Source organism: Lonchura striata, chromosome 3 (genome assembly GCF_046129695.1).
Source record: "Lonchura striata isolate bLonStr1 chromosome 3, bLonStr1.mat, whole genome shotgun sequence".
Taxonomy (NCBI): Eukaryota; Metazoa; Chordata; class Aves; order Passeriformes; family Estrildidae; genus Lonchura; species Lonchura striata.
The window spans coordinates 30106835-30119839 of NC_134605.1; the positions used below are offsets into that span (position 1 = coordinate 30106835).

The window sequence follows — 13005 nt, forward strand, 5'->3', positions numbered from 1 at the left end:
AGGAGCCATGTCCCTTTCCTGAGGGAAGGGCAACCCAAACATTTAAAACCAGCTGTAGCATGGTCCTGCTGCTGCAGGCACAAGGGACCAGTCTGGTCCTGTCCCTATACAGGGGACTCTGTTCCAGGCAGCTTGCTCTGCTTGTTCCCACCCTAGTGCAGAGGTGGCCTCGGGGTGCCCTGCTCTGGGCTGTCTCAAGGGCTGCTTCATCTTTTTCTCAGCCAGGCTTGCCACAGGCTGGAAGCATAAAGCAGTCTCTGCATAAGGGGGACATTATTCAGTTCTGCACAGAACTGCAGGCAGCACTGTGCTTTCGAACAGCAAGAAGCCTGTAGGGCCAGGCCTTGCTCCTGCTTTGGGTTTGTGCCCGTCCTTTTGACGCTGTTGTCCTGTTCAGCTGCCTTATTATCCTTCAGTGGCCTCCAAAGCTGCTTTTACAGATCCCTCTCCTGGGGCAGCAGACAGCTCCTCAATAATCCTGTTACAAAGGCTGTCCCATGTCCTTCCCCCTATGCTTAGAAACAGTTTCTCTAAAACACCTGGAAAATCTCTCTGCAATTTTGTTGTTTCCTTCTCTCAAGCTTTCCTTTGCAGTGATAGCTGCAGAACTTGGCAAGAGACACGGTTCTTCTTTCTGCCTTCAGCTTTTTGTTCTCTGGCATTGCCTCTTCCCTTGTTCTTTGGCTGTGGACAGGAGGTTCTTTTGTCCCCTTCTGGTGCTGCACTGCTGGCACATGAAGCCTGATCACAGTGAGGTGGGGATGGAGCTGGGGTCACTTGTCCGTCTCTTGGCAGCCCCACACTAAGCCTCGCCTCTCCATTGTGCCATCCTCCAAGCAACGGCCACAGTGCACAACATAAGGAGCATAGCACACAGCAGACTCCTGGGAAGCACGCCAGATCCAGCCTGCACGGAGAGTAGCAGGGGGCTGGCTGCTTGCTGTCTGTCCCAGCACTCAGGGGATAGCTGACATATGAGCAGCATCGTGTTTTGGGGAAGTGCTGCTCTGTGCTCCAGGGGTCTAGCACTCCTCATGCTTTCTCAAAGGCTGTAGCTGCCCACCCAAACCAGGTGTCCGGGTTTTGAACAGATATTGCAGGAGTGGCTATGGAACCTACTACTAGAACAGTATGGGTGGGCTGACATGTGGCATGAGGCTACCAGTGGAACTCCCCCACTGCACCATTCCCAAACCATCTTCTTCCATTGCAGCCTCAGTGCACACAGCTTCCCATCTACCTGCTTTTAGCAGCAAAGTCCCTGATGCCTCTGCAAGTCAGAGGGAAAGCCATTCATGCTGCAAGAGCCTGTGAGCCATGGCTGAGTTGCTGGCAGCAGGGCAGGGCTTGTGCTCATGCTACTCCCCACCCTTCCTTTTGTATGACGCATGCTCCTGCAGCCCTGCAGCACCTGGGGTCCTCTCTTCCCAGGTTCCAGCCCCCAGCCCACTCCACAAAGAAAAGACTGCACAAAAAATAGCTCCTTTTTTTCCTTTTTTCTTTTGTACACAAATATATACAGGGTATTATACACATCTCTACACAGACAGTGCCACTCAGAACACACAGCTCTCTGTGGGTAGGGCCCCAACAGCTACAGAGGCAGCCCCAGAGCACAGCCATACCTACAGAGACCATAGCATCCCAGCCCACCTGCTGGATCAGAAGCAAGGGCAGTAGGTGGGTGTGAGAGGAGAGAAGAGGGTCAACATCCCCCCCCGCCCCAGCCTGTGAGTGGACTGGGAACTCTCAGCTCACATGCTTATTTCATTCCTGGCCACTACCTGAAAGGGATGGGCAACTCTCACCATACCCCTTCACACCACGTGTGCTCCATTCCCAGCTGAGCCCTGGAAGCTGGCGTGACCTGCCCTCCCCATGCACTGAAGACTCGCACCTCTTCTGTTCCATCCACCCTTTTCTCCAGGCCTGGGATTCCTGTAGAGATTTTGTACATGAAAGGTAGCTATGTCCTGCCTGGAGCAGCCCCCCATCTGCTCTCTGTGGGTCTGATTCCCTTCCTCTAGTGGAAGGCACAGGGGAGAAAAGCTGTAAAATGTGACCACTGTTCCCTGGCAGATGAGGTGGGCAGGGCTGACAATTCACTTGTTCTGGTCGATTAAAGTGCTTGGCGCTCCTGGGCCAGCATGGGTGATTGAAAAGGTAAATGACCATCCCCTTTCACCTGGCCCCTCAGGGTACACCTCCAGGGAGCTGCTACAGCGCCCACTGATGACTGGCAAAGGGAGGGCGTTAGTGTCCGCAATGAGCACCAAACAGGACTGTGGCAGGGTCTGAGGGAAATAAATATAGCTAAATAGCAGAGGGATTTATTATCTTCCTTTACAGTTTACACAAGGGGAAGGGGGAAGCAATTGAGGGTAACTGATACTGACCAGAAATAACCTCACAAAGTGTCTTTCAACAGCATCAGTCTTTCCATGTGCCAGGGGCTCCAGTCACCCCTCCCACCCATCCTGTTCCCTGTCTGCCTCTGGGACACAGCTATCAACAGGGAAGAAGCAAGGACAAGAGGTAGGAGAGGAACAACACCCCTCTCAGGGGGGGTTGTGTGGTGGCAGGGGACCCTACACCAGTCAGGGCAGGTGAAGAAAGCACAGTCCCGTGAGGCTTTCATGGTCCTGAAGATGGTGGTCTTGGTTGGAGACAGCTCCTAGGGGCTGCTCTCCCAGGGCTCCCTCCCTCTCTCACCACCTCAGGTTGGGGAAGACCCTGCAGCAGCTCAGGGAAGGGGCCTCATTGCAATGAGGCAGTGCTGATCTTGCAGGGTGCTGGCCTGTAGCCTGAGACCCTTTCTCCCCTTTCCCTAGCACCCAGGAGACCCCCACACAGCCTCCCCAGCCCCAAGCCTGACCCTGCTGTGCAGACACAGGGCAGCAAAAGGGCGGCTGCAGTGCCATATGGGGGTCAGGTTGATTTGTTTGAAAGGGGAATAAAATGTGCAAAGAAAAATGCCACTTTAAATGATGCTGCAAACCCCTGCCTGTGCCCCTGGGGGAGGAGGGAACAGGACCTGGGGGAGAGGCTTCCTGCACCTCCTCCTGCTCATGAGAAATGCCCTCAGCACCCCTCACCCTGCGAGGGCCTATCTAGCTCATGTCAACCCAGTGCCCCTTCCCTGGTGTGATGCCACGCTTGACCACAAAGTCAGGATCACTGTCACCATCTCTGTGCTGAGGGGGAAGTCCGTCACCACCCCTAGGCCTGGACCAGCTCCTGGGATGCCACACCAACTGGATGCTGGAAGCAGTTGAGAAAGGGCACACACAGGCAGGCACAGGGAGAAGGTGCAACAAAAGCCAACCCCACCGTGGGTGGGGTTTCCAATAAACTGACTGAAGTTTTTCATTTATCACCTTCCTGTAAATCTAATAAATTATTAGTTTTTCTCACCAGAAAGACAGGGTGATACAGTTGCCTGCTCAGAAGACCCCAGATGTTCTCCTTATGCCCCTTCCCACAAAGCACCCAGCTTTCCTCCTCCCTGCAGGTCCAGTGCAGCACCACGGGGGTTATAGTCCCCCTCCTCCCCAGCCTCTGGGAGTCTGGGGTCCAGGGATGTTTTGAAGAAGGTAGCTAGTAAAGAGCATGCCTGCCGAGCAGCTGGGCTGGCGCAGGGGTGGAGGGGCAGGGAGATGGAGAGCTTGCAGCAGGGCCCCTGCCCTCACTGAAGGCAGCGGCCCTGGGGGCAGGAGGGTGAGAGCGGTAGCCAGCACCCTCAGGTGCCTCTTCCCAGGTCTCTGTGTGCACAGCCTGCCCTGCTCCTGGGCCTCCTTCCCCTCCCACCCTTTGAGGTCCCTACTGGTGGATCTCATTCGCTATCAGGCTGTCCTCACACGACTGGAAATCTGTGTCATTCATGCCATCTGCGTTGATGAGCTCCTCATCCTGTGATCCCTGCTCCTCCGACTCTGTTGCTTCGCCCTCCGGCGAGGAGTCCTGCAGCACTTGGGCGATGTACTTCTGTCAGAGGCAGGCAAAGGGCAGAGAGAGAGCAGAGACACACGTGAGTCTAGGGAATTTCTCCAGGAAGCAGAGCACAACACACTAAGCACCATGCATGAGGCTGAGCGTGGGGATATGCTGGGAGGGCAAGGAAGCGTCTAGGCTCCATGGAATACACCAGGAAAGGTCTAAGAGTGGGGCTTAGCCCCAAAACACTAGATGTGTTTCAAACCCCAGCAGTCTGGGACAGGGCATCTGGGCTAGGAAAGAATGTGGCTTTTCAGGCTCTTTGGAGCCCATGTGAACAGGAAGACTGCACTTCCTTTTGTGCTAGTAGATGTGTCCTTGAAGCTCTGCCTGCCTCTTATATGGATTCTCCTTTTAGCAAAATGTTGCTGCTTTTTGGTGTCTGGAGCCTAGGAGGGAGCCTGGATTACATGTGCACACCCCAGCCCTCCTGAGGAAGCACGAGGCTCTGCTTTACCCCATCTCTGCAGCCCTGCATAGATCCCCACTACAAAAAACCTTGTGGAAGGAAGCAGTTGGAGTGAGGCAGTTGAGCCAAGGTGAAGTTCAGAAAACCAATTCTGGGGGTCTCAGAATGTTGGAGAGAAGAGTCCCCAAAGCACTTCCATGACCTTCAAGGCAATGTCCACGGAGACACCTTTGTGTCAGCACTAAGACAAGCCTGGTGGGTGATAGCCTCTGCTGGTGTGCAAGCGTGCAAAGATGCAGAATGAGAAGGGAGACTGACCCGGCTGGATTCACCGTCCCAGCCGAAAGAGACGGAAACTAAATGCACATCATCTGAGGAGCAGCGGAAAAGAGGTGTGTGTGTGAGGGTTACACTTCATCGAGAGCAGGTGAGGGGCACAGTAGCCAACAGTTGCCTCCCAGCCTCACTGGGAGGATCCAGGTGCTGACTCAGAAAAATGAGAAGTGAGGAGTGAGGTACTCAGACAGGGAGTTACCTCCCCCTTTCCAAATTCAGGCAAGGAGTGTGCCAGGGCCCAGAGGTGGGGAGTGTGACTCACAGCTGATTTAGGAGCTGGCAGATTGGTGGCAGGTCTCCCATTCTGCCTGTTGTCCATGGCATCCACTTCTGTGTGATCAATCTGGAGAGAAAAGGAGAAATTGAGACTGTCAGGGCAACATACTTGCTGTTCCACCTCAGCAATATACAGGCAGCAGAGACAGCCCTCTGTGAAGTCAGGGTTGACAGGCTCTGCCAAAGAGCGGGCTGGGACCCCTCAGAGCCCCTGCTGTTTTGTGGTTGAGCTGTGCTACCAAGGAGAAGGGTCCCACACCTAACCATTCTGCCTCACCTTGTAGTTGTGAGCGCTGAGGTATTTGAAATGCCCAAAGCAGACGTGACACAGGCAGATCACAATGGTGATCACGAGGACCACAAAGGTGAACATGGAAGTGGGGGCCAGGAAGCCTGGGCAAAGGAAAACCAAAGTGTCAGTGTCAAAAAGACTGTGACCATGCTCTGTGGCGGGAGGCTGCCAGGATCAGAGCCTGCCCAGGGAGTGGCTCAGTAGGAGGCTAAGGGTTGGCATCCCAGCCCAGTGCTCACCTGTGCGCACTGTGGAGAAGAAGAGAAGCCAGAAGAGGCAGAGGATGGGGGCTGCCACTACCTGATTCACAGCCCCCGAATGGATCTTCTTGTCCAGCTTTGCAGGCAGGTAAGCATAATACAGGTTGTATCGGTCCACCAGGTGCTTAAGCAGCATGTACATGAGCCCTGGGAGAAGGAGAAGAAAGCCAGACAAGTGGGGCATCAGCCTCTTTGCTAGATTGAGAGGGAATATCTCTCCCACATCAGCCTTCTTGCCTCCCCTCTATCTCTATCACAGGGAGGCAGAGGTTTATCACTTACCAAAAGGGACGATGATGGGGCAGGTGATACTGTATGTCATGACTACAGTGAAGACACACATCATCCAGGCGTAAGCAGCTCCAAACTGGAACTCATAGGCCTGGTGCTGCAGGAGGGAATGAAGACCCATCAGCACGAGGACCTTGAGAGCTGAGTGGGTATATGCAACACACCCAGCTATATGCACAGCACCAGGTGAGCCCCATCAGGGTCCCATTGCAGGACTCCCCTCCCTGGGTGCATGCCACCACCCATCCCTCAGCCCCACTACATACACGTTTGACGTTCCTCCGCTCGGCCGCTGAGCGGGCCAGGCAGAGGCGTATCATGTACATGAGCAAACCAGGGATGCGCAGCAGGTCCATGGCATTCCCGATGAAGGCAGAGGCGATAACGTAATTGACAAAGAAAGCCCCGTTGTCTGGCAGGAACACACATCTGGGGAGATGCAAGCAAGAGCAGGATGCAAGGGGTGCTCCCTCCTTGCAGGAGAGCAGCTGGGAGTCTCCATAATCTCTGGATGCTAACAAGAGCCACCTCCCATTGTAAACAAAGCCTTTCTACTCAACTCCACTTACTCAAATCGTACGGCAGCTTCAGCAAGGAATTTTTTGTCAAACAACCAGCGGAAAAATACATCCAAGCTGTGGGGGAAAGCAAGAAGATGAACCATCATAAGCAGCAACAGACAGAAGTGCACATATATAGAAGCTGCTCTAGAAGGATGCAAAGCTCTGACCATAGACTGTTCTGTTCTCTGTTGAGTGTGTCATCAGCAATTATGTAAACTGGACATAGGAAAAATAACCAGAACAAAACAATGCAACACTCAAAAAGGGATGTAAACATTCCCCATTCATGTGTGTTCTTATCCCTTTACTCTGATCCTCTCAGTATTTTTCCTCTCTCCTCTGGGCACTACATTCATGTAAGGAACAGATGACTGACTCTAAAGAAGAAATTGGTTAGGTACAAGGTACTCTGCAACAAGAGATTTAAAAAATCCCTTCGAAGAAACAAATCCCATTTTCCTTAATTTTATAGAACTATCCAATAATATAAAACTATCCAATCCTCTGGCACAGGTGGAGTATGGAGCTCAACAGGCAACAGCAGGAGGATTGACTCCTCAGAAGGAAGGAATCTGTTTTGTGGTCAAAATGCAAACCTTCTGAGAGCATGCACCTGCCCAAGATGCAAATTTACATGTAACAAGGTGAAGGACTATTCTTCTGCCACTATCACATGGTTTGTCTTATTCTCAGAATTTGCCTGACATCACCATTGAGGGGTTGTATCTCAAGTACGGAATTTAGGTGGGATTTTAAAGACCCCACAATGTGTAAAGAATGAACTAGCACAGAGTTTCTTGTCCCTTACCCACTCCCCAACTTTTTCTTCCTCACACTGTTCTCCTACTTGGCCCCTGTTCAGCACTAGAGCCCACACCAATGGCTGGCAGGTGATGCATAAGTGTTTACCACAGGGTGATTCTATAAACTCCACAGGAAGATTTGAGGCATAGACACAAACAGATGAGCACTTCTGTACCATGCTAACCAGCCAAGCAATGTAACCTATACAAGTTCTGGCTTAAAGGGGGAATCCACTAGTTTTGTGCAAAATTTGGACTGCACACTGAGCACAGAGATGGAGAATGCCTCCCTCACCAGGAGACATTAAGCAGACTTTTCACACATACTCATCTACCGCGTCAACATTTGCTGCATTATTTGTAACATCACAGCACATGTTAATGCATCTGCAGATTGAGTCAGTAAAGTCCTAGAGACCCAGTCATGTATGGTCTGGCCTGCTCTCCCTCAACTAAAATTAAATACCAGTCTCCCAAGGGGATGGAGGCCAGGGCACCAGTGCAGTGAGGAAAGGATGTTGTAAAAAGAAGAGAACAATCAGGCGTGCACCTCAACCCTCCCTGTGCTCCGTATCTTTGTACTTGCCTTCCCTTCCTACAATCCTTACCTGCTCAAGCCCAGTGATGGCAGCAGCAAGACCATGAAGATGAGGAAAGTGTAACACTTGTGCATGGTTGTCCGATTCTCTCCAGACCTGAGGACAGAGAGGCTGTTAACCTTTCACCCCACCAGCCATACAAGCTGTGCTCCCAATGGCTTTCCATCAGTAAGCACTTCCCAATGTCCAATCTAAACCTCACCCTGTCCATTCCTAGTACATGAATACATCCCCTTTCCCTCCAGTATATTTGAAATCTGTTATCAGGTCTCCGTTCCTTTCCCCTTGTCTCATAGGCTCTGCAATCTTCTTCCCTGACCTGCAATCCTGAGAGCTGGTGACACCCTCCCCACCAGTCTCTGCAACACAGACCAGAAAACAAAGGTTACATTGCGTGTCCTGCGGGGAACGTGCCTCACAAGCAGCAGGCTTCTAGTGCTTTGCATTTCAAGTGCCTTCCCTGAGGCCAGAAGCCAGAGCAGCTAAAATGATTTTCCCTTGGAATTTCTACATCTTACACATGGTACAGGCACACCACCCCTGCCTGCTCACCTGAGCCAAGACTTCCCTGGCTACTAGCATTTCTCATAGTAACTAGCCCCAACCCCTCTCAGCTTTCTTCTTCTTGTAGACCTGTCAAATTCTGCTCACACAATCATGCTGCACAACAGCAGCTAAAGACTGGCAGAACAGCTGTCTACAGCAGTCCCCAGGTGCCCAAGAGGTGCAACATAACACCATGCTTGGAGTGGAAGACAGAAGTTCAAGCAGAAAGATCCAGCCTGTAGCTTTATGTAGTGAGAAGTGTCTAGCAGCTAATCAGCTCTCTAAGAAGGTAGGAACAGGTGCTGGCTGTCCTTACCTGGTCCAGTGTGCTTCGAAGAAGGCAGAGTAGTATACAATGGTGGGCAGAAGAGCAGAGAAGCACCACAGCAGCAGGGTGGGGAAGAACTGGGTGATGATTGGGTTCTGCAACAAGGCAGAGGAGAAATCACATGTCACATAGTGAACCAGCTTTTGTGCTAGCCAAAGGTACAGTTGCCTCTGCTGATGCCAAGGCCCCAGCACTGTGACTGCCACTGCAACCTGTCCAGGTTCAGCACTTCCCTCATGGTCAGGTTGACAAGACCTGGGGAACAATGACAGTCTCTCTCCCTATCCCCAACTTTGTAGGGGATACCATGCCTTGGGGTGATTCCTGTGTTAGCCACCCTGCACCTGTCTCCCAAGTCCTTACATTGAGGTACTCCACAGGCTTGGTGACATTGAACTTGTCCATAGTGGTGATGATGATAGCAGGAGTGGTAAGAAAGAAGAGGAGGATGAAGAGGACCACATTAATCACAAAGCAGCGGATCCACCATATAAAGCCCCGGATGGAGAGGTGTTCCCTGGGAGGGAGAAAGATGAATCATGATGGCTGCACAGGGCAGACTACCAAGCTGTGGGGCTTTGCATGCACACCACAGCCCAGCCTGGTGAACAGCACTTGGGGTGCCAGCCCAAGGCTTTCCCCCTCCCAGTCAGATCAGACCTCTAGCTCAGCCAGGCTGGGCTTCAACAAGAACAACTCAGTTACTGGAGGAGCAGATAGAGAGGGAGAAAGGGAGGGTGTGTCCCCTTCCCACTGGCAGGGCCACTGAACCCTAGAGAGCTGCTCACCAGTAAATGTTCTGTGGGTCAGGAGCATAACTGACGGTCCAGTTGGAGACATGGAGGGACTCGCTGCAGGAGGAGGCTCTGGGCTCCCCACGGCATGCACAGCCCTGGCACTTACAAGCGTTGAAATCTTTGAGGATTCTGGACAAGAGAAAGAGGGACACCCTGACACAAAAGGCTGGCAGGCACAAGCCGAGGGGATGTCTTAGTGCTGCTGTTCTTCTGATTTAAAGCAAGGGCTGGGAGAAGTCACCTTCTTGGAGAGGGCAGGACCATCTGCACTCACATGGCTGTGATGGTCTCATTGTGGAAGGTGACAAAGGCCATCCCCAGAGGCTTTTCATTAACCTTTTCCTTCTCCCGCTTGTAGTCATCTTTGAGCTTCTCCTCCAGCTTGGTATAATACTCAATGGCCTCCACCTGAGCAGGACAGAAGTCAGAGGAGAGATGATCTGGGGACCCAAGCCACAGGACACCCAACTTCTGCCCAACACTTCCAGCACTCCCCTACCTCCTCACAGCCCCTAATGACACAGCAGCACAGGTGGCCACAGGGCTTGGGGTTGATCATGGATGGAGTGTTATCCTTGCTCTGCAGGTTGGTGAAGTAGATTCGTCCACGTTCAGCTTTCTTCCTGAAACACGAGAGCAGAAGAGAAGGAAGAAAGGAAAGAAAGAGGGTGAGTCATAAAAGCTCTGTGGCACCAGACTTGAGGGGGTATCAGGAACATCTGTCTTTTCTTCAAAAATAGAGGTTACCTCTCTGCATCAAGGAACATTAACCGGGCAACATCATAGCAGGGGCGTGCCTCCAGGACAGTGCAATTGGCATAGGCCTCCCTGTGGAGAGAAGCATCAGTTCATCACAGCTGGCAGCAAAGGTACCCTCCTTACTTGAAGCAAACTCCAAGTGTTCAAGACTTCTCTCTGGCCCTGAAAAGAGTGTCCTGGGCTGAATACAGTGATGCATACCAAGACTTTGCAGGGGAGCCTGCAGGCTCTGTTCCTTACAGCAGATGTGAAATACAGGGCAAATGCTACATCCTTTAGGCTTTGGAACAAGGAGCCTTTCTGGACTTATGCCCTATAGCAGCTAGGAGCCTCTCTGACCCCACACTCCCCCCTCTGCCTTCACAGATCTGTGGTCAGAAAGAAGCAGAAGGGTTCCCAAAGGGTACAAAGCATTTGTTTTCTACCCATGGTGCTTATATAAGTGAGATTCTGACAGAAGAGGAATTTAATTTTCTTGTTAAACATATATACTTTCTACAAGGATTGTGATCAGGGCAGCAGCACAACATCCCACAGTCACTGCTTGAGCACCTCCTGCCTGTATGTCATCTGTGAACTTAACTACAACTCAAGACATCCCTGTCTGTTGCTTAGCACACTGACACCCTATAGCTCTGCAAGAGTTGGCTGAGCCTTTCCCAAGACACAAAACAAGGGATACTTCAAATTCAGATAAAAAGCAGAAAAATAACAGTGACAGACCCAAAATGAAGGTATTCACTGATCTAGCCTAGCTCTCTGCTCTCAACGTATTATTGCCATTCCAGATAACACTAGTACTACCCTAATAAAAACATCCCTGTTTACAGAGCAGTCTTTAGGGACACAGCGAGACTTACTCAAAATGCTTCTTGATCTTCTCTGGCTCAGCATATTTTGAGATCCCATTGATGAATAGAGTTCGCTTAACCTGGCAAGAAAAGAGAAGGGAGAGGACAGGTAGGTGTGGGTGCTGTAAAAGACCAGATTGCACCAAAACCCTCTCCCAAGACCAGTGTCAGTGATAAAAAAGGGTGGCCCCATCAATTCTAGCTACCAGGGCTCCCCGTCTCCTGTGCTTCTGCTGACTGTAGTCATCTTGCATCCTGGTTTGCTGCAGACTGACAGGCTAGGGACTTACTGCAGTTGCCTGAACAGAAACATGGCTACCCTTCAGAAACTAAGAAAGTAAAAGCAGCTGGAATAACCCCTAAGGAAGAATGGAGTCTTTCCACATGTTTAGCCAGTGCAGGCCTCTCCCATTTCCCCACAGGCAGTCATAGCTGCTGCTCTGGAGGTGATCTGCCTTTGGCTACACAGAAGAAAAACAGCCAAAACATGACAGCACTAAATTGCTGTGGAAATGGAGGTGCTCATCATTGTCTCCAAGGCTACCTGACTTGACCACAGGGCATGGGAGAATGTGTCTGGGGAGAGTGGCCAGATCCTGCTCACCATGTCATCCTCTTTGTAGCGCATCTTGGAAGTGTGCCGGCGCATGCTGTACACTGTCAGCAGCAGGTACAGGAAAGCAAAGGTGGTGTGCAGCCACAGCAGGTTATTCCTGTCACAAGGGAGACCACAAAGGTCAATGCAAGGTTCCTACTACAAGTCTGTACAAGTCTTGTCAGGCCCTGAAGGCAATGGGGGCATAAGTTTATTCAGCATAGCACACAGATGCCCTACAACCAAATTTCAGGAGCTCAGCCTGGAAATTGGAGCAGGGACAGTAGCCTCACAGCAACGGCAGAAATACAACCTTAAAGGAGATGAGCAAGAGAACATTTACAAAACACCCCTTGAGGGCCTCAATTATCCTTCCCACCTCTGCTGAAACATACCCAGACTTCAGGTTAGCGATAGTTGTCCTCCCAAAACTGTAGGCATTGTTTTCTAGAAAGAGACAGACATAAACATGTTCAGTTATACTGAGTGGGACAGAGCACCACTAGAGTGAGCTATAGCAAGAGTATCACCTGCAGAATACCTAAAAACCCAAGTTACACAGGATGATGTTGTGAATGCACTATAGTGAAAGTGAGACAGCAGTTAGGGTTTGTCTGTGTTAGTCCTGTCCTGCCCTCCACTGCTACCCAGTGGTCTGGAATATAGTGTTGAAGGCAGATGCCCAGCCCAGCCAAAGGATCCTTGTTCTCACCTAGCAGGTCCCCTGAGAAGTTGACGGGTAACACGATGCCCACAGAAAGCACACCCACAACCACCAGTAGCCCAATGATGTGCCTCTGGAAGGACAGGTAGTGCACTGCATCAACCCCGCACTTGTCCCGGATCTCATCATCCCTGCCAAGGAGAGAAAAGCTGTCAGACAATTTTCTACATTTCCTCAAGTGCTGGGGAAAAGTACAGGGTCACAGTTGCCCTCCTGATCTGAGCACACACAGCACCCCTTGTTCTGCCCTACAGAGCTGTAGCCAGACTCCGGATTTGGGAGCCCAGCACTCAGCCTTGAAGCAGCCTGGGCAGAAACCTGCCTGTGCAATGATTACCCAGCCCTGCTCCCCATGGTCCTGCTCTCTGTTCCCCAGGAGAGGCAACTGGACACCCTATAACCCTTCAGGTGGGCCTTGCCTTCCTTGCTATGATACAAATACTGATATTATCCCACAGCATTCTGAATAGAAGTGCTTGGGAGACTACTCCTGTGCATCATCAAGCTGAGGCCGTGTCCCTGCATTCTCCTCACAGCCATCCCTGAGACAGCAAAGCCTCTAGCAAGAGTGCCAGGGAGATGA

At 51.5% G+C, this 13005-nt stretch overlaps 1 protein-coding gene across 3 annotated transcripts in view; it reads right to left on the reverse strand.

Moving 5' to 3' along the window:
- Positions 1-1481: 1481 nt before the first annotated feature.
- The window catches only part of TMEM63B (transmembrane protein 63B), a 48711-nt gene continuing 37187 nt past the window's right edge, over positions 1482-13005 (reverse strand). For all 3 annotated transcript variants that reach the window (XM_021550478.2, XM_021550476.2, XM_021550477.3), the window contains 18 exons: positions 12411-12553; positions 12094-12145; positions 11708-11816; positions 11113-11183; positions 10241-10321; positions 9993-10116; positions 9768-9901; positions 9485-9622; positions 9060-9213; positions 8685-8791; positions 7832-7918; positions 6427-6492; positions 6124-6286; positions 5849-5954; positions 5546-5713; positions 5292-5407; positions 5001-5081; positions 1482-3984 (listed from right to left, as the gene is read on the reverse strand). In XM_021550478.2, coding sequence (XP_021406153.1) covers positions 3820-3984; positions 5001-5081; positions 5292-5407; positions 5546-5713; positions 5849-5954; positions 6124-6286; positions 6427-6492; positions 7832-7918; positions 8685-8791; positions 9060-9213; positions 9485-9622; positions 9768-9901; positions 9993-10116; positions 10241-10321; positions 11113-11183; positions 11708-11816; positions 12094-12145; positions 12411-12553 — 2065 coding nt within the window. In that variant the 3' untranslated portion in view covers positions 1482-3819. The remainder of the gene's footprint in view (positions 3985-5000; positions 5082-5291; positions 5408-5545; positions 5714-5848; positions 5955-6123; positions 6287-6426; positions 6493-7831; positions 7919-8684; positions 8792-9059; positions 9214-9484; positions 9623-9767; positions 9902-9992; positions 10117-10240; positions 10322-11112; positions 11184-11707; positions 11817-12093; positions 12146-12410; positions 12554-13005) is intronic.